General features: G+C 38.9%; 1 protein-coding gene across 6 annotated transcripts in view; it reads right to left on the bottom strand.

Annotated features, from left to right (window-relative positions):
• arhgap9 (Rho GTPase activating protein 9) overlaps positions 1 to 21,153 on the bottom strand; it is a 45,576-nt gene extending 24,423 nt beyond the window's left edge. For 5 of the 6 annotated variants that reach the window (XM_069146989.1, XM_069147008.1, XM_069147016.1 and 2 more), the window contains exons 1-6: positions 20,959 to 21,153; positions 12,269 to 12,351; positions 7,696 to 8,027; positions 7,283 to 7,481; positions 6,745 to 7,136; positions 854 to 1,102 (exon numbers count right to left, since the gene is read on the bottom strand). In XM_069146989.1, coding sequence (XP_069003090.1) covers positions 854 to 1,102; positions 6,745 to 7,136; positions 7,283 to 7,481; positions 7,696 to 7,917 — 1,062 coding nt within the window. In that variant the 5' untranslated portion in view covers positions 7,918 to 8,027; positions 12,269 to 12,351; positions 20,959 to 21,153. Of the gene's footprint in view, positions 1 to 853; positions 1,103 to 6,744; positions 7,137 to 7,282; positions 7,482 to 7,695; positions 8,028 to 12,268; positions 12,537 to 20,958 lie in introns of those variants that run through there. The other variant, XM_069146998.1, reaches the window with a different exon arrangement.
• Positions 21,154 to 21,401: the final 248 nt, after the last annotated feature.

Raw genomic sequence — 21,401 nt, 5'->3', positions numbered from 1 at the left:
CAACATACATGAAAGCATTTTGGGGGATTTTGGAGAGGTTTGTGTGTGCGCCCACATCAACTAAAAGCTCACCAACTGTGTCTTTAACTCTTCCTTTGATGTTTATGGACAAATATTGATGCTGAAATGTGTAGAAAAACCTGATGTTCACACTTTGTCCGGTGTGCAAAGAAGTATTTTTAACCCAAATAGCTGATACTTAGGTTTTTGTTTTTTGTAGATGGGCTGTGAGGCTTCCTCTTATTTGGTATTCCTCTTATGCTGCGTTTGTTTGGTCAGCATGAGAACATGAGACAGAGCCTGAGAGCGGGTGTCTCAAAAACCAAAACTCAAAGCCAAAACCATGAGAGTTTATAACTGCCAAACTTGAGCAATAATGAGAGGCTCTTCTTGTGTTTTAAATGTGCTCTGTGGATAAATAAATAATAAAAAAAAATGCATTCAATCCATTTGCACACAAATACACCCAATCCATTTCAGTGACAGTAACAGTGGAGCTAAACATTGCATTACAAGAACACTCTCCCCTCATGCACCAGACTCCAGCTGTGGAAAACCCTCTGAGGAAACCCAGTAAAGAGCAAAAATACCATCCAGGCTGCTCTCCTTTAGGTCTTATGAAGTTCTTTGGCTGAAAGGGTCCCTTTAAGTGCTGATACAGTCAAACCATGTGAACATATAAATGAGCATTCTCTTTCATTCTACACCCTGACCCTTTTTTATCCTCTCCTTTGAAAGTAGACACGTTCATAATAAGACAACCTTTTCACAATTAGAGCTTATGTCAGTGAAAATACACAGATTCAGGAGGACTCAAACAGTGAATGAACACCTGCTAGGTTGGGCGCTTTACCTTGTTGGGATGACTGCGGGCCCGGCGAGGAGGTTTCCAGGACCTCTCCTTAGTGATGCTGTTGACATAGAAGCATCTACCTGTGGTCGGGTCAGAGTACTGCTCCCACAGGTCCATGATCTGAAGAGGCTGCTGATCGACAACTGGGCTGGGAGGCTCCAGCTGTGACTGATGCCCCTCTGGCTGCATTTCAGTATAAAGAGGGGAGTTTTGCCAGGACAGCTGGGACAGATAGGACTCTTTTGGGACCTTATAGGCAGAAAGAGAAGAAGGAAAAGAGAAACAAAAAGAGAGGGAGAGAGGGAGAGAGGAAGGCAGAAGTGGATTTGGGAGAGAAAAAATATAAAGTAAAAATTCCTGAAACTTTATTTTTTTCCGCAAATTGTTACTCAAAAAGGAGTAAAGTTATTGGGGACTATTTTCTGCTATATACAAAATTGGTGCTCTAGTTAGTTTTTACGAGTCCTCCTCTCAACATAATGGAGTCAGTCTGAATGAATATACTGAAGTAACTGAGACAACCTAAATCCACACAACAACTGTGGCAAGTTCTCCAAGAACCAAACTGCCAAGTACCTTGAAAACCTGTGCACACAAGTACACCAAGGAGAAGTAGTGCTTGTTTTAAAAGCAAGGGGTGATTTTACTGCACATTGAATGAAGTTAACTGATATATTAAGAAAATTATTATCTCTCAAAGCATTCTCACTATACTTTTAGTGCCTGAAATGTTGACTTGAGTACAATATGTAAACAAAAACAGCACAGATCAGGAACCTCGAGCTGTGGCATGAACAAAGGCATTCATCACAATAAAACCACAAAGAGAAACAAATAAGTCCCTCTGGCTTTTACTATAGAATAACCTGCCAGATTTGGGATTAAAAATAGTTTATCGCGACGCATGTGCTCACTCAGATATAGAGAGCACTGAAGAAACAGCTACAAGAGAAGGAGATTGATAAATCCAATGAGATTAATTGGAATGATATGCATGAAAGATCATCTTTCCATGTAGTATAGCTGAGACATAATTCGCCAACTGATTTACAGACTAGCCAGTTCATCCGTGTTACATAACACAGTCTTTCAGATGATAACAGAAGGAGCGTGGTGCGATGTGATTGCAGTTTACGCTAGGGTGCAGCACTGGATCTGTGACTCACCTGACGCTTCCTGCCTCACTGCTTCCTTCTGTTTAACTCGGAGGTGAAGACAAACCCAAGTCTTTCTCAACAGGGTCAAATTGCACCATGTTTAACTAAAACGTATGCAATAACAAGCACTTTTACATCATTACTGAACTGGACAAAGCCTCTTAAGTTGTAAGTAAATGACAGTCAGACCATAGAATTCTGTTTGTAGATCATGTACAGGTATAATGTGGTATAAGGGGGTCGTCTGCCAGGTTTGTAACAAAAACATGATCCTCAAACTATGTACATAAATGTGCATATTAAAAAAAAACATTGAATTTAATCAGTAAACAAAGTAACTAAATTCTCAAACTATTAGAAGAAACATACCAGCTGCTGTATTTTTATGCGCATGTCTGTATTACTGCCATCCTGCAGTTTTTTATTGTTATGTTGCTTAATGAATTCAATTTTGTGTCAAAGCAAACATGTTAACTTCAAATAGTTGTGTACGTGATGAATGTGGAAGTACTTTTCACTGTTCTGTCTACGTGCGTGTTTTCATGACAGGATATGGAGAAGAAGAAGCAGTTTTGATAAACATGTCTTTTCTTTCTTTCATTCTTTGTTTGTTTGTTTGTTTTTGTTTCTTTCTTTCTTTGTTTCTTTCTTTACTCTTCATCTTCTTCTTCAGGTTCTTATTCACAGTTGGTTGCTTGCTCATTGTGACGCTACCACATAATGAAATGAGCAAAACACAGAAACTTTATTTTTAGACCAGAGATATGAGAACTTTCAGGGCAGAGTTGATCTACTGTAAAATTGTGACTAGTCCAAAAACTAAGTAGACTAAATTCTTGATTGTAATGTTTGATCACCATATAGGGTGAACAGGTGTCCCACTTTACATGGGACTGCACAAATGTTTTTATGGTTTGTCCTGTGTCCCACATATTGAGATGATGACCTACATTTTGATTGGCTCTAGTTTTTTTTTTTCTAGAATCTAGACATTTAGCTGCAACAAACAAATTATCAGAAACCCACAGATGATGGCCAGGCAGATAAGAAAACAGTAGCTGAACTAATTTAAAATAACAGCGTTTACCACAAAGTGCAACATACCCGAGGAAACAGGTCGGTAGAGTGTGGTTGTAAGTTAGCACTGCTCGAGACCATTAAGAGCTCTGACTTAAACACAATGCAACACCTTTAGGATAAATTACAGCTTGACCTTATTGTACAACATCAGTCTGAATCCCTGCAGCCTGGTTCTAAATCTTGTGGAAAGCCTCCATAGAAGAGTGGGGACTGTAAAAGCACTACATCAGTGCCCATAGTTTTTGCATGAAATGTTTAAAAATCACTAACTTGGCAGCTGTGGCTCAGATAATAGAGCAGGTTGCCCTCTAATTGAAGGGTTGGCGGTATGTACGTGTGACTGTATTCCTGATGGTGAGCACCTTGCATGGTAGCTCAGCTCCATTAGTGTGTGAATGGGTGTGTGAATGGGTGAATGGGAAACAGTGTAAAGCGCTTTGACACTGCTTAGGTGATAAAGTGTTATATAAGTGCAGACCATTTTACTATTTACTTACTGGCACAATATGCAGGTGCCCATATACTAGTGGGGATGCAGTGCCAAATAGTGAAGCCAAAAATGCCATATGAATAGCTTTAATAAACCTTCATCTCATTAAATTCAAATAGATCCCACCCTATCAAACTTGTTAAATTTAACTGAAATTCATCATCAGTGTGGCAGCACTTACAGAAAGGACGGGGCAGGGCAGTTATGTGGTCAGAGAGTGTTTTCTGGTTGAAAAACAGGAGGTTATGGCCTGAGTGTGGCTGCAATAATTCTGCTTACTGGTATTAAAGGCTCAAATGAGGAGGATCCTCAGAGAGTGAGAGAGACAGAGACAGAGACACAAAGAGACAGGCAGGGAGGTGCAGAGAAAAGAGATAGAAAGGGAGCTCTGTCGTTTCCACTGAGATCACATCTATCCAAGTTTGGAAGTCACGTGTGCAAGCACGGTTCAGTAGAAACAAAACTCCACTTGAAGAGACAGTTCGGATACTCAGCTGTGGGTGTTTCCCTCAGCTGACAGAAGGATAACCTTGAGTATTCCTCACACCATCTACGCCTTGTGTAATCCCCTCTGATGTAATGCAGGGAAGCTCTGGCGTCACGACAATGCTAACTTGATTGCTGCTCTAGGAGGATTATTAAGGTCAAGCACCAACGTAAATGAAATACTCAATCATCGTGTAGGATTCAAACAGGACATACTCGGCTTTTGTATTTATTTCTATAGTATAGAATATTTTTAATGCTTAAATCTGAAGTCAAAACAGCAGCACAGACTTTTAATTCATCTAAAAGGTTAGTGGAAAAATCAACCTTATACATTTTTGAATTTTGTTTATTCCAGTTAACTCTGCCTAGACGCAATGTTAGTAAAAAAAAAAAACACCGGCTGGGTTATTACAGTTTTGGAGTTTTAACCTCTAAATCCATGTGATTAAAGATTTTGCCAATGAAAGAAACTCAAAATCAATCTAATCCCACAATACCTTCGACGTCAGACGCATGTGATGGATTTGTTTGACCCATTCTCCACAGTTTATCTTCACTGTTCTTCTTACTAATTACTGTCAGAAGTATGAAGATGAAAACTTTAGTTTGTTTCATTTTGCAGCAAATAACTCAGGTTAGGGTGCATTCAAGAAGTGCTGGATTTTTCGGTTTTACATGTTTTTCTACGTAAACTGTTAATGTCAGATTGACTGTAAAACATATAAAGTAGATTTGATAAAACAATATCTCAGTGGGAATTAAATAGTTTTTCCAGCTTTACTAGAGGAGTGGTCTCTAACCTTTTTTCCCTCCGAGAGCTACTCTGGCAAGATGAAAGTATAACATTCATTCACATAGCTGAGCTTCACCAAACCAGCTAAATAAGCTTCTTTTATGTGAACAATAACAAATTGATACTCAACACACACATACTTAACCTGGTTGGAGACCCTGTAATATAGCGCAACTGACTATTGGAGGTGTGAAAAGATGAATATCAGATGTCACAGGAGTTATTAGCAGAGTGCGCAGATCTTTGTTCTGCTGCACACGTCATCTGTGCCATCCTGTTCTGAAAGGTTTCAGCCAAAGTGTCACTCACACATGATGGATCAAACACATGCTGAGGTAAGTTTGGCGAAAATAAAATAAATACAATTTGTTAAGCTGGTTGTGGTGATGGAAAGTAACGTAGTATATTTACAGTAATACTTTCCTTAAGTACAATTATGAGATTTGTATATTACTTGAGAATTTTCATTTTTTTGCAGCTTTGTTCTTCAACTCGGAAGGAAATATTACTTTTCACTAGATTTACATATCTTGTAGCCATAGTCATCTGTTACAAGTGGTATTTCTGATAACCATTGTGCAAAAATGAGCACATCTATAAAACATAAGATCAAAACCAGCCTTTTCCAACCTAGTTGAGGCCCCTTACAAAAACAGTGTCTGGTTAAAGCCCTCTTTCATATCGCAAATGTCCATGAGTTTGGCAGCTTCTCAACAGACATTCACCTCAAGATGTCTCACTTGGTCTTATTAGATAACTGGTTAAGGTCCAAAGAGGTAAAATTGTCAAATATTTAACAAAAAAGCAAAGCCTGGAGAGACATCCAGCTGGAATTACCAACTTAAGGTTGTAAGCCTTAGCCAAAAGGTTACAGTTTTTTCAAATTACAGTTTACATCCATACTGGACTAGACACACACACACACATATATATCTATATCTCAAGATATAGATATATAGATATCTGATATATCATATCAGTAAACTACTCTAGCACCACTTTGACCAGCTACAACAGTAAAATTAATGTTTCGTTAGTTTTAATTTAATTATTCTATTCTATTGTATATACTGTGTATTCTTATATTTAATATGTTTTACTGCTATTGTATTTCTTTCCTGCATCTATAAATGCTGCTGTAGCGACAAAATTTCCCCTTGGGGATTAATAAAGTAAGTATGTAAGTATGTAAGTATGTATGTATGTATGTATGTATGTATGTATGTATCTATCTATCTATCTATCTATCTATCTATCTATCTATCTATCTGTCTGTCTGTCTGTCTGTCTGTCTGTCTGTCTGTCTGTCTGTCTGTCTGTCTGTCTGTCTATCTATCTATCTATCTATCTATCTATGTATGTATGTATGTATGTATGTATGTAGGTAGGTATCTACCTACCTACCTACCTACCTACCTACCTACCTACCCCTGATGCATCAGTATTATAAACCCTCGTTGTAAAATAAACACTCAAGGTCCACCTTGCTGTAGAAAAAATACTTTTACTTTTGATACTTTAAGCATATTTTTCTGATAATACTTCCCTGAAGAAGGAAAGCTGGATTTTTACTGATCAGCTTTGTTGTTGAGCTTTCAGCAACACAGATACCAAGTAGAATAACACTGATTGCTGAAATAAGTGCTAGCCTACTCCAGTTTTCCAAAAAACTGCAATGCAACAGTAATCACCTCAACACAACCGGAGGTTAACAAAGAAAGCACTCTTAGGGAAATAATAATGGACAGAAAAATGAGAATAACTACCAGGTTTACAAATGCAGTACTGTTATCCCCCTTCACCCTCCTTTGAGACTCTGCTATGTGAAACTGGTGTTTGAAAAACATCTCTGAGTTTTATGTTCAGTGTTTACTTTTCCTACCTGCAGATGATTGTTCTTGCCTGAAGCCCCCATCATGTCCCACTGGCTACAGGACTTCTTGGGGATCCTGTGGTTGACGTGACTGCGAAAGCCCCCGCCCACCTCGTCGTACGGGTTCTCAATTAGGTTGTCAGAGAGGTTGCTGGAGCTCTGACTCCGGGTGATCATGGGCACCACCCTGGGGTTTGTTGGTGCCATTTGGGCTGCGGAGGCTGGGAGGAATCCGGGGACAATGAGGTGGCCTGACGGAGATGCGGCAGAGTTGAGGGTGAAGGAGAATCCAGAGAGGGGCAGGGTGGGGAAGCGGCCGCCACGCATACTGGTGTTGTCCACCCCCCGGAAGGCACTGTTGGAATTGAGGTTTTCCATGGATCGATAAACGGGTTTGTTCACTGCCAGATGAAGATAAAAACAAAATTCTCTGATCAGTTTTAAACTTATTTGAGATACATACTGCTATTTTTCTACTTTTACAGTGGCCCATTTCATGTTTGTTTTTTTAATCCTTTACTCTGACTGTCTTATGCCTGCACTTTACCTTGACGCTGTTCATTATAGGTAGTCCCTGTTGAACTGGGAGAGAATGACCCCCGTGGCAGTGTCCTGAAGTTGGAGTTTACCGTGGCAGACGTGGTCATTCGCTGGGGCGAGGGTATCGGTGCAATAGGTACCTCTGTCACATATGTGGCAGGAACATACAACGGCCTTGTTTTACTAGCTGCCCCAATCCTCCGCACCTGTCAAAGATCAAACAGATTTCAAAATGCTTTTGCTGCATAAATCCACTTAGTCCAACCAAGCGGCAGCAAACACAGCTGAGGGCTGAAGCCAGCACGGAAATGTCTAACGCTACAGTTCCTGTCACATCTAGCAGATACAATGAGGAAACCCACAACTTCTCTTTTGAAACAATACGTTAACCTTTTTTTTTTTCCCACGAGATTTTCTCACCTGCCACCAGTCAGCATTGGTCTTCTTCAGGAGAATAAATCTTTCACCCTCCCTGATGCACACTTGCCGTCCGTCTGCACCGCGGTAGTTGTAGTCATACTGGGCCTCGAGGACCACCGTACCACTAGGGACCCCACACACCGTCATTCCCCTGGTGGTCACTGAGGGTGCTGCAGCAGGCTGCTGATGCCCCATAGAGCGCCGCCAAGTACTTGACAGCATGGTTCTCTATGCAGTGCTGTTCAGCAAGCTTTGCTGGGAGTATGCTGACGTGTGATACGGGTTGGGATGGCACAGGGCAGGTGAGACTGGAGCCAGGCCAGTGCCATGCTCTGAAACACAGGAAGAGAGAGAGTGAGAGAGAGACAAAGAGAGAGAGAGAGAGATTACCAAAGCTGTGAGAACACAATGTTAAAATGTCACCCGGTGCTGTGCAGGTTCAAAGGGAGAGAATATGAATCCCTTTTGTGCTAAAAATGGAAGTGTGTGTTAATCTGGGGAAAATCACCGACCTATATAAATGAAAAATCTCAGTTTTACGGTGCAATTTAATTTCTCTATGAAACATCTTCCAGTAAAAAATGCCAAATGTGCACTGGGTCAAGTCCTGAAATGTGATTGTTGTCTTCAGTTGCTAACTGCATATCTCTGAGTTTTAGATTGTGGCTCAGACAAGGCAAGACATTTGAAGGCATTACTTTGATCTTGAGGTAATTATGGTAAGCATTTTTACCATTTTTTTACATTATAAACAAAAAACGTAACCTACAGCCAGCCGCTTGTTAGTTTAGCATAAAGACTGTAAAAAAGTGGGACACAGCCAGCCTGGTTTTGTCCAAAGGTAATAAAATGGCATTTCAAGCATATCTAAATCTCACTAATTAACACGTAATTTTTTTTTTTTTTTTTATTTATTCAATCTGCATAGTAACTGCACACAATATTTTTTTTGTAAAAATCCAAATTCACTGCTTTTTGGGAGAGTGGTTGCCTGAGAACTGATTCATAGGAGTGATTAATCGATTAAGAAAATACATGTTTTGCCACCAGGAGCATTTCAACATGAGACAGAAGTAAATGACTGCTAATGTCAACATAGATCACCCCTACAACATTTTCCAATGAATGAAATTTCGATTTTTTATTTTTTTATTTTTATTTTTTTTTAATTTTTAATTTTTTCCCCCACTTCCAGTTTTGTTACATGTAACAGACATGGCAGATGATGAGGTACAGATATTTGCACACCAGCATAGTACATAACTTTCCTATTGTCCTTTCATCCCGTTGGAACTAAGAGACCCATGTAAGTGAATAACTCATGCATTTGGAGGATGTAAAGAGCACAGTATACCCAAAATAGCATCTATCTCCGTCTCTCCACCTGAGCCAGCATCCCCCAGCTAAACCCTTGCATTACCCAGCCAAGAGCTGCTTACATAAGAGAACATATAGACACACAGACACATAGAAATATAGCATAACACAGTATACACCAACCTACCCACACAAATACACACACACACACACACACACACACACACACACACACACACACACACACACACACACACACACACACACACACACACACACACACACACACACACACACACAGACAGACAGACAGACAGGGGAACATCCCTTGTTACATAGCAACAGTCACAGTCAGACCTAAAACATCTCGGTGAGAAGAGGAGAGTCCAGAAATGTTTGACAAAACACGAAAAAGAAGACAAGTCTTAATGTCTGTGTTATACTAGAGGAAAAGAGCAGATAGTAAGGAAAGAATAGAAAAATAAAGAACCTGCGCAGGAGAGGAATGGATGAAGCTGGATCAAGCTGTGAGCTGATGGAAAGGGCTGGGCTAGCTGGCTGAACCTTTATAATCCTACTGTTATTAAAGCACAGGAATGAATCTGTAACCCCCATGGCTACAGAGAATTAAAGTAAAACCCCTCTGTACCAGCACATGGGCAGAAGGACTGCCTGCCTGGATGACTGACTGGCTGGCTGACACTGGCAGGAAGCCGCACTGCAAGTTACGCAGGAACATTTCCAAGGCTCTTCATCAAAATGTAATGAATCATAATAAATGCTGTTCCATTTAGAGTATCTAGACAGGCATGTTCTAAGGCTCTTCTTTCACATTGCAGAAGTAGATAGTGGCTGTAACACATTAACAAACGTGTACATTAAATATCTGGTGCATTTACATGGTGCATCAGTTTTATTTCATTATTGTTTATGTGCTTGACAAAAATGTAAATGTACATTTTTAAATAAATGGAACAAACCAAAAAGATCATCAGAAGTATTCTGTTCTTAAATGAATTTGTTTCAATTATATGATTTCATGTTTGAATATGTAACTGAGTGCAAGCACTGTGGCCACAAATGACATCAATAAAAAGACAACAAACTGTCTGAGTAATGTCAAATGTGCAGTAGCAGCTTATGTTTGTTACCATCAGCGATTATGAGCCATCACAGATCATGCCACACCAAATAAAGCAGCAAAACCTCTGAGTGTTTTAAGCTGAGCAAGGGTGTGATTTATCACTTATAATTGAACTGTTGGAATTTGTAATAAGTAGCATTTAAATTTTGTTAAGTTAAAATGTTTTGTTTTAAGGCATACCATATCTGCAAGTTATGAACCGTATGCAAAAAGTGTTGCTAGCTTGTTGGAGAATGTTTTAATTGACAGCCGTCAAACACCCACACGGGTAGTTTTGAATGCTTAGAGCTCTTCTCAGGTAAAAGTGATCACACTGATATGGGTGTGTGGTGTACATGTCTTTAAATAAATATCAAAAATGTTTTTTTGTGTGCTTAGAGCCAAGTCTTAATTTTTTGTAAACACTGTTTTCATTTGTTAATCTAGTGAGACATGAAATGACAAGACAGACGCAGGACTGATTGTACAACGTACCTTTTTTTAGGAGCTTCCTGTGTAGCCATTGTGTAAATTGAATATAATGCAGCAGGTCAATGTTTGTAACTTCATGTAGTGCTTTATTTTTTTTTATGCATGTTTTTTCTGTTCATACGAATAAAACAATGCATGGGAAGCAGGACAAATATCGGACAATAATCCTACCAAGGAAAATGTTCATTTTGATAAGTATCTTGCTGGTTCTTGTGTTTAAAACTGATGTAGTTGAACTCAGGAGGCACTGAAGCAAAACCCAGACGTACATGACAAGCAAGCAAGCAAACAGGAAACTGCAAAGACACATCAAGGTTCAACCACACATCCTCTCTATTTCACCATTTGTTTTTCTGACGTGAAACGTCTTTGGCAGGTTAGTTAAAGCCTGCTTTTCCTGCATGCAGAAGTACTTAACATAAACATTGAGGAGTTGCCCATCAACAAATGCAGTAAGAATACAGTGTAGCTCTGCAAGAAGCAACAAAACTGAGCCTTGAAGTGGAGAGTAGTTGTTTTTGGTTTAAAAATCCTGTTGAATGGCTTGAGGAGTGTCTTATTTACTATTTAGATGGGGAAGCAAGAATTACAACTACCCCTCATTTAAAAAAAAGTCCAAAACACAACAGCATTGCCTGTTCATATTGCCTGTGCATGATGAGCACTTCTCTATGCACAAACAGGAAGAGCTTTACTGATGCTACTGCACATCTGTTTGTCTTTATTTGTGACTCAAAACAACTGGCTATGAATTGAAAGCAAAAAAGAGGTCTGAAATAATGACAGAATTTGATCAAACTCTACATTTGAAAGGCAGATAACTGGGTGTCATCAATTAACTTGCCAACACAAGCAAAAAATCTCTACAGAGGCGCAAGACAATTTATGATGTGTGCAAATGACAGCAGGATTAAAGTCCAGGGTTGCATTATTCAGGGTTTTGGTACGATGCTTCTGAAGGGTGACAGAGAAGAGTGCTTGCTAAGGGCTGACAGGAATAGCGTAGGTCTTCATCATTCCATGACTCAAGATGTTAATTATAGTTGTCGTCTCTGATTTACACCAGCAACATACAGTAAATGGTTATTTGACCAAGCACGAAAAGGAATGCTTATCAAAGCTCTGATCACAGTAGCACCTTTTTACCACAAATGCCAAAACCTGAGGTCACCAATTGCGAAGATGGGTTGAACGTAAAAAACAAATTGTGATGATAATAAATCAACATAAGAAAAAATGAGGCCAGGCGATGTTTCTATTTGCAGGTCACATAGCAGCTGAGAGGGCACTGGCATCATACACCCTAACATACAGAGAAGACCATATGGTGTCAGAGACAGACACAGGCACCCCGTCATGGCTGTTGAGACACAACGGTAGTTTGTGCCAAAGACTGAGGGCGCAGGGCTCGTGACATCGTATCAACAACACAAAGTGAAGAGATGGAGGAGAAAACATGGAGGAAGAAATAAGTCGGGAGAAAAATCTGAGAGAGTGCTGCATGTGAGATGTCTGTCTGTCCTTGCTTGAGTGCTTTCACTCCAACTCAAACTGCATGCAAGTCTGACTGAGTAGAGGAAATGGAAAGTACACAATTTGTGCATGCATGCGAGAGTGCCAGAGAGAGAGAAAGAGACTCACCATGGTCCTGAAGTAAGAGAGTGGGTCTACGTCAGCAGGGTCAGCAGCTCACTCTATAGTCAGATCCATACACCCGATAAGCCCTGAACACACAAAAGGAAAAAAAGATGAGGAAACCTTTGTTGTGTATTTTTTTTTTTTTTAAAAACCATTAAAAACCCAAAGGGAAGAGGCAGCACTGTCTCTCCTGGCAAAGATCAGAGAGGCTTTATGGAAAAGGTGGGGCAGAAAATCACCAGAATGGACACAAGCTAGCAGCCCCGTCCTGTAGAAAATCAAATACAGTCTCTCTCTCTCATTCATGCACTCACACACAGACACACACACACAAACTCACACACAGTAATCCTATGCAGCTGAATTATCCTGCTTTTATTCATTGAACCCCTGCTGACCCTACCTTCCCTCATTTAACCAGCATTTTGCCTGACAAATAAAAACAGAGGGAGTGACAGGGACGGAGAGCGTGTCAGCTGGGTGATATCCATTTTACAATTGAACCATATCTGAACTTGACAAACACAGAAAAGGGGGAGACAGAGTGACAGCGGTCCTGTGTGCTGCTCAAACAAAAGCAACCAGCAGCCCAGTTGATTGATTGAGCCATTGATCCAAACGTGGAGCTGGCTGGTCAACTGTGCCGCTGGACATCAGACATACACCACCACATGGATGTTAGCAGTGAAGCAGAGGGCATTTTATTCATCCACCACATCATCTCAAGTTTTGTTTGATGTCTGACTAGTTTTAACATCTGCAAAAGACTTTCATAAAATAAAAATTGTTTCACACACACCACATAATTATCTAAAATCAGCAGCACCACTCAGACACAATTCTCAGCCCTTTACAGTCGAGCAGTAAGAAGGAAGGCAGACTGCATCACTAGGAATCCTTCACACCCGCTTCACCACTCCTTTCAGCTATACTCCCATCAGGCAGCCCTTTCAGAGTTCCTCTGGCCAACAAGAAAACTAAGAAAAACTCTTTCATCCCTATTGCAATATCTACCCTACAGAAGCCCAACTAGACTGTAAGTACTTTCTAATGAAGCGTTGCACATACGTTTTTAGTTATTTATTGAATGTTTTGGATTCTACACAATGTCATGCGAGTCTTTCATGTGTGTATGCGATACGTGTTGTTTGGGAGTCCTTCACAGATTTTGATCACCATCTAATGGACAAATAGAATCAACAAACAAGTAGTATCTTCAATCAATCATCAAGTCCCTGCCACAATACAAAAATACACTTGAAGCTTGATAATCTATCACAACAAACATGTAGTTGGTTCAAAGCTTAAAGATCCTCCAGACATGTTTTATGAATTCATAAATATATAAATACTTGGAATAATCATTTTTCATTTCAAAAGTTTAACAAAGATGTCACCTAATTTGCTGAAAAGTCCATTTTGTGTGCTTGCTGTAGTTTTTAAGTTTCTGAAACACACTTGATAAAAATGTGACAAAATCACACTCGCACACATGTAAAGCTCATGTTTATGGCGAGCACAGAAAAACCACCCCCTTCAGCAGATGAATGTCAAAACAGCCTTTTCATGTCCAACTCTAGACATACATCACTTTGCTCAGTGTTGATCAAATATCCAGGTGAGCAAATCATGAGCAAATAAATGGATGGATGGATAGATATACTTTATTGACACCGCAAGGGGAAATTGTTTAGTTTCAAGCAATTTTCTTTGTTGGTGTGTTCGAGGGAAACATGTCATGCCTTGCAAAAAGAGGTGTAAAGTATAAACAATATGTAGTTTATGGTCAAAAACATTAGGGGATAACATAAGCACATCATGTTTCGAAGGGTACAGAGCACCTGAGAAGATGCCAGGACAAAACAAAAGTATGACAAATAGAAATAATATAATTCAGTGCTTCCCCTGTAGCTCCAGATCTTTCTAGATAAGCAAGGTAAAAAGTGCTGCAAATAGCTCATCCCTCAACTGGAAGACAAGCCAATGAAAGACAGGTTTAGCTCCCAAAGAGATTATTTAAGATCGCTGGGCCTATCAAACTTCACTGCGCAGCAGGACTGGAGTGGAATAAAGGTTGTTGGTGGAGAGTTTGGTGTCATATCGTATCCATATTCATTCCATATGTTTGAAGTTGAAAGACGGCGGCTTCAATAATCATGCCTACATGGTGTTCAAAGAGAGATGAGACATGGGGAAGAGGAGCATGGAGTGAATGAGAAACTTCAAAGGTTTTATTTTGCATGCACTCCCACATCCGAATACACATGAAGAACACACACTGTACTGTACTTGCATGTATTTGTCTATAACCAAAGGCATCACAGGAAGATAAGGGAAAAAGTTGCCGCACGCAAGACGTACTATTTAGTCACGTTAATTAACACAACAATAAGTAGAAAATGAGTCATTTAAAGTACCAGGGCAGCTAATTTAAAAACTGTGTCAGACAAACAACTGCTCATATCTAAATTGATAATACTATCATGATGAATGCTGCCGGTGCATGATCACTACAGTTTGTCTAAAGTGGCTGTGTGAGTCCCAAATCTTAGTCAGATAAGGCATGTGAGGTAAAGTGTTGCATCACATCAGATATTAAGTGTAGAAGTAGTTGTAAAACAGCAGCATATCTTGGAATAAGCAGAGGTCCCTTGAAATCTCCCTAAAATCAATGCTAAACCAAACTGTCTATTGCATTACTTTACCCTAACTTCACTTGAAACTGATTAAAATTTAACAGAGTAAAATCTTAGTTTCACAACTCAAGACATTTTTAACATCCAATACTTACTTTTAGCAGTTAGCAATAAAGAAATGTAATTGTAAACTTGCTGCATCAAAAGACAATATTTGTCCTATATATTCCAAAATGCTATCTGTTTTTCTTTACAACCTACTCTAAAATATAAACAGCAATCGACACCGTCGACCCTCAATTCGGACATTAAAAACTCTACAATAAAATAAAGAAAAATTCCTTTGCTTATATAAACTAGTTTACACATACAGCAAGAGATCAGTCCACTCTCAGACTGATGAGCTGTTCTGCTGAGGACAGCCACGCAAAGGAGCATTCCCTTCGTCTATAGATGTACAGTTATAACTACTAGCGCTGATATCTCCCTCTCTCCATATGAGACACGTGCCTCAAGCCAAAACAGCCTTTCATCCTCCCAAAGCCATGCATTATTGATGATTAGACCAGAGAGAGACACTGAAACACACACTGTTTCCCAGTGTGACGACTGACTGCTGAAAATGTGTGGGAATGCATGTGCGTGTGTGAATATGGATGTGACTTAACAGGTGGGCTGGATTCTCCCAGTGATTAGCTGAGTAAATTGTCACAGAGCCAATCAAAAAGCAGATGATGACAGTAAAGCGGTCATTGGCTGCGGCTTGCTACTGTCATCATGACAACAACCTCTGTGACCAACTACCATCTTCAGAGTCTCCAGTATGTGTGTGTGTTTTTTCTTGTTGCATATAACAACATTTCATATGTGTGATGCCATCATTTCAAGCGTTTGCTGACGCAATACTTGTGTTTACAATGAACCCTGCAGCCTCCATCGACACACAGCAAACTTCTTCAGAGAGTTGACTCGTATAATATTCAACTCATTTCCCCTATTTGAATATAAACAACAACCAGACAGACCAGTGTTTGCCAGTTAGGCAAAGTAGTGCAGGATTGCCCAGGGGCCATTTTAAACTCTTGAAAGAATTAATTCAAGCATCACATTTTTTAATTAGCTTATGCATTTTTCAGAAAAAAAAATGGAAAGTGAAAAATACACTGCTAGTATACTTTGGGTTTAAGAGTAATAGGCTTATTTCAGGAGGAAAAATAAGCTTGTGAAAATGCTTCTTTTTTCAATAAGCCGCTTATGCCTACACTTATGAAAGACAACGTAACATGTTGATCTCACCTTATAATTTTACTTTGAAAATAGCAGTGCATTATCATCATATTTTTAATCCAAATTAAATGACATTCCCTTTACTTTCCATTATCATTTACACCTAAAATGTGACAAACTAGTAAAAGCGATCATAACGACTGCCAAGCCAGAGGTAACATCGTCACATTGCTTCTTTTGTCAGATCAAATCAATTTACAGCTGTATAAAAATCTGTTCATCTGTCAAACTAGAACCAGAATATTTAGCTTTTGCTTGAAAAATGATTCAAAAAAATTAATTGGTTATCCAAATTTTGGCAGTATTTTTTCTGTCTATTCATGTGACAAATTGTTTCAGCGCTATTAGGAGTGATTCAGTATTTTGTCCTCTCTTAAAGTAAAACAAAGCCGACTATAGCACCAAGATTGATTTATTTCTTTGTTAAAGACTGCGTTAAGCCTTTATTGCGGCGCTTTCGTTTCCCCCTTCTGCCAGAAAGCGCAATTACAAAAACAGTCGACATGTGCTTCCACAATACGCTCTGCCATATCATAGCCTACTCTGTTACTACTGTTGCAGCTGTCAAACCATAGATAACATTTGGAAAGTCAAGAAGGGACACATGATTGAATGATTTCATCCCCATTTAAGTTACCATTGGGCTAAACCAGAAACGCAGGAATGTCTCACCAGACACCAGATTTAAAAACTTTGTATACTGTGAAATACAGAGAGATTTAGCAGGTGGTAAAAGGCTTAATCAGTAATGTGTGAACTCATTTGGTAAGGGCTTTGATGTAAAAGAGCTTCATTTATATGTTAAAGTCAATATAGCTTTAAGATTGAATGAAGAATAAATATAAAAGATATGGATTTTGCGATGCACTGATTTTTGTTTTGTTTTGTCTGAAGCAAACAAAGAGAATAGAATGTGTTACGCTTATTTGTTAGTCTTTGTGATATAAAACTAAACAATGATCATGTTTTTTTTCATATAATAGGTGATGTTTGGTTAACAATGCAAATATTGTGGCTAAAATTCATATAAGATCAGTTAACAACAAGCAAACAAGACATTTTTCTTTCACCACATTATACATTTACCTGAAGAAAATAAAACGTCACACAGAAGTCAAGAATGATCTTTTAGAGAATAAAAAAAATAGAATCTTCACTGCTGGGCTGGTGGGTTGTTGCTGAGCCTGTGGGAATATGCGGTACATTGATGTTTCTAATGAAGAGCGCTGAGCTCCATTGATCCACCAGGGATGAGAGTGAGCTGTCAAAAGCTATCAGGCAAGTCGAAGACCCACTTTCAGCTATGTGCAGCTGAAGTGAGCACAATACTGTTGGGGCACAAGGAAGAGCAGCTAAACCTCCCAAGGCAAACGGTGGAGAAGAGAGAGACAGAGACACAGAGAGAGACACACATATACACACATATACATACACACACACACACACACACACACACACACACACACATACACACATACACACATACACACACACAAACACACATACACACATACACATATACACATACATACATACACATACACATACACATACACATACACACACACACATACCCTTTGATGCCTTCAGAGGGTTAAAATGGTTGTTTGCTCAAATGAAGAAATTACAAAAATAACACTAAGGGTTAGGATGTGTCAAACATTAGTGATGAGTTAAAGTGTTCACCCTTGGGGGGGAGGGGGGAGGGCTCAGGTCTGTTAATTAATGTCGTTGTTTTTCTAAGAATGAACGAAAAATGTTCTATTTTCGGTGATTAGAGAAAAACAGCAAATTCGTCCATTTGAGAAGCTGGGAACAGAGAACGTGCAGCTTTTTCTGACTTCTGCTCAAAAAATGGAAAAGATTATTGATTAATTATGAAAACAGACAGATACTTTTTTTGTCAATCAACTAATCATTGATTCAACTAATAGTTTCAGCTCAAATGCAAATTTGGTTCATTTTAAGTCATGTGAAAAAGTCTGAAATAGCATGCCTGGTCATTAAGAGTAAACTAATTGTTTTTTTCAGCATTAATATAAGAAAAATGTATCATTTAATTTTAATTTAATTTTGTGAAATCAAAAATTACTGCACTAATACTAAAAGTAAAAGCAGGATTAATCTGGATAAAAACAGAGCACAGATGAGATTGTAAGTGGAGCTACTATGCTGAACAATAGATGTCACAGGAAGTTGTTTCCATAGTGATGGCAGAGTACAGTGCTTAAATAACACACCTGTTTTGTTCTGACTGGGGTAACTGTAGCCACAAGCCACTGTCACTCAGTTATGTTTGACCAGATGACACAGACTGCTTACAATTGCCTTAATAGTACTTATCTACAAATTTGCAAGAACGTATTGAGTCAAATGTCTTTGTGAAAAACATAAACAATATAACCCATTACAACAGCCAAGATTACTACATTACAAAAAATGTTGTAAGAATTAAAAAAAAAAAATGGATTAATCATTTTGGTCATTTTTTACGTAAAAAAATTGTTTGGCTCCAGCTTTTCAAATGTGAAAACATGCTTCTTTATTGGTAATACATGAAGTACATGACTTAGCCATGAAATATCTTTTTTTGGACAGTTTGAAGACATTGCTATGGGCTCTGGGAAATTTTTTTGTAGTATTTTTCACCATTTTTTCACATTTTATAGACTAAATGAATAAACTATGAAAGTAAAAACATCAAATCATTAAATAGAGAAAATATTCATAATTGAATGACTAAAATGAATACTTGCTGGACATCTTTGTACAAGATTAGGCTAAATTTCTACTCAAATTCATAGCTTTCAACCCTGGAGTCATTGAGGAATGACAGTTTAGTATGTCTTCAGTTGGGTGGACAAAAGATCAGTAACATCTAAGAACAACAATTGAGCAGCACCAACACATAATCTAATTAACACTTTATTTAAAACAGTTTCTCAATTATTGTAGTTTTCTTTTGGTGTTGTTGCATGTATTAGTTTAATAATAATAATAATAATAATAATGATGATGATGATGATGATGATGATGATAATAATAATAATAATAATAATAATAATAATAATAATAATGATAATAATAATAATAACAACTTGATTTCTATAGTGCTTTTCAAAAACAAATTACAAAGTGCTCTGTATGAGCCACCCTGCTCATCAAAGTATATCATGTAAAATCACATGACTAGCTCGGGTTTATTCAAACTCAACAAGAAATGGGATAGGACGGGTGGAGAAACAGCGCTCAAGTGAGACTGAATCTCACTGACAGAAAATTCAAAGTCACGACAAGTTAATCACAACTGCAGCACAGCGCCTTCAAACCAAAAGACAAACCAGCAAATGAACACCAAAAAGGGAATGTCCATGTGTCAGATGTGGGGTTTAGGACCGTTCATAAGGACCGGATGTCATAAAACTACACTCAGAGATACAGTTTTGTTGTGACTGCGTCCTGGTCTAAAGAGTACAAAGCACATTAGTGAAATGAGGTTTTGCTGCCCAACATGATCTCCAACTGTATAATTTCACTCCATATTGGACAGCATGCATCCCAGCAGCCACACATCACAGCAGAGATGGACCACAGACTCAGACTCAAATGTCCCAGAGCAGCAGAATAATCTGACTAGTGACATATAGCACAATGAAAAGCACCTCACTCTCTCAATCTCTTTAACACTGTATCCACAACAGCCGTCTGTGGTGCACAGTAGTAATTACATAGAGCTTGTAACCCTCCTCCTAATACTGCACATGGTACGGGGCACTTTTAATCAGCAAAGTTGCAAGTGGAAAATAATCTTTCGAGCTTGTGTCGTCACAGGCTGTGCAAAAAAGGGAGCAAATCTCCTGCTTTTACATGGACTTAAGAACGATTATGAAACAGCAAAACTGCAATGCGTCAGTCAACCTGCTTCCATCACACCCTGTGGTTAACCCATCCATGAACTTTCTGTGAAGCATGAGGGCTAACTCGCTGGTAGAGGTATGCAAATATTGATGCTCGAAATTTGTCAAATGCAAAGTGATGAAAGTAGCATTTCCGATCAGCGTGACATTTAAAGAGATGACCACGGTGTACCATCATTATCGGAAGAATGACGTAGACATTGCTTAAGAGAAAAACTAATCGAAAAACTGTATTGAAAGAGTGTAAAGTGTAGACTTTACACGGGGAGAGTTTGAACAGGAAACTAAAAAGTGGAAACTGTCCCACTACAGGAAATGGTGGGAGGTTTTGGATTTAAGGTGTGTGTTGAGCCTTTGTGGCTGTCTTTTAGCTGCATCAGCTGAAAGTTCAGATTACATGTGGTTCGACAACATGATGTGGAGATGTTGTTGTGGAAAAAGTAAGGTTGTTATTTTAGCAACTGTAAACCCATGTGTATGACCTATTTCTGAATTTGTTTTTCAGACTAAAGCAAAACTACCATAAAGTTGCAGAATGATGATGCTATCACATGCATTAAGTACATTTATATTCACACTGAAAAGAGTTGCTCCCATCATGAAATGAAGGATTTAAAAAAAAATCTGTAGCCAAATGTGGTAAAAATAACAGCCTGAAGACTATTTCTTTGAAAAATATCCACATTATATTCCAGTGTGTTCATTTACGATTCGAAGTCCAAATCATAACATTTTGTGGTTCTATATGTGCACTTACACCACAATAAAGAAGCACTACATCTTGTATACATAGTTTTATAAAGCAGTATTACTAAATCTCCTATTTGCATGTGAGCAACCAAACATCACTCACCTTGCAGCGACGCGGTGACAGCACACTTGGGTTTTTGCAGTCAACTAAAGACCTACCAGCAGTAGCGTCTTGGTAAGTTTGCTTCGCTTTTCTCGTCGGGGTGAATTACGATATTGATAACTTCACGTTATTTATCTAATGGAAGGACACTTTTGCATATAAACAGTCGCGCTTGGCCACTAAGTTCCTCGCAGCCTATGATGATAGAGCCTCTTCGCTCTTAAAGCGGATAACAAATAGCTTGCGCTGTTTAGCTTTGCTGATTCAAGATTGGCTACAATCCTGCAACGTGATTTTACACAGAACCAATCAGATTACTGAAAAGGCGGTGCTGTGGTGCGCGCGTTTTGTCTTCCCGACGTCGCCCGTTCCGTCAATTATACAGCACGATAGACGAATACCGCCCGGCGGCGGTGGGCTAGAACCCGGAACAAGCAGATCTA

This window comes from Embiotoca jacksoni, unplaced genomic scaffold, assembly GCF_022577435.1.
Source record: "Embiotoca jacksoni isolate LCO1_2020_lvr unplaced genomic scaffold, fEmbJac1.0.p SCAF_1, whole genome shotgun sequence".
Lineage (NCBI taxonomy): Eukaryota > Metazoa > Chordata > Actinopteri > Embiotocidae > Embiotoca > Embiotoca jacksoni.
Note: the sequence above shows the minus strand (reverse complement) of the source record. Positions and strands in the feature narration are given on the sequence as shown.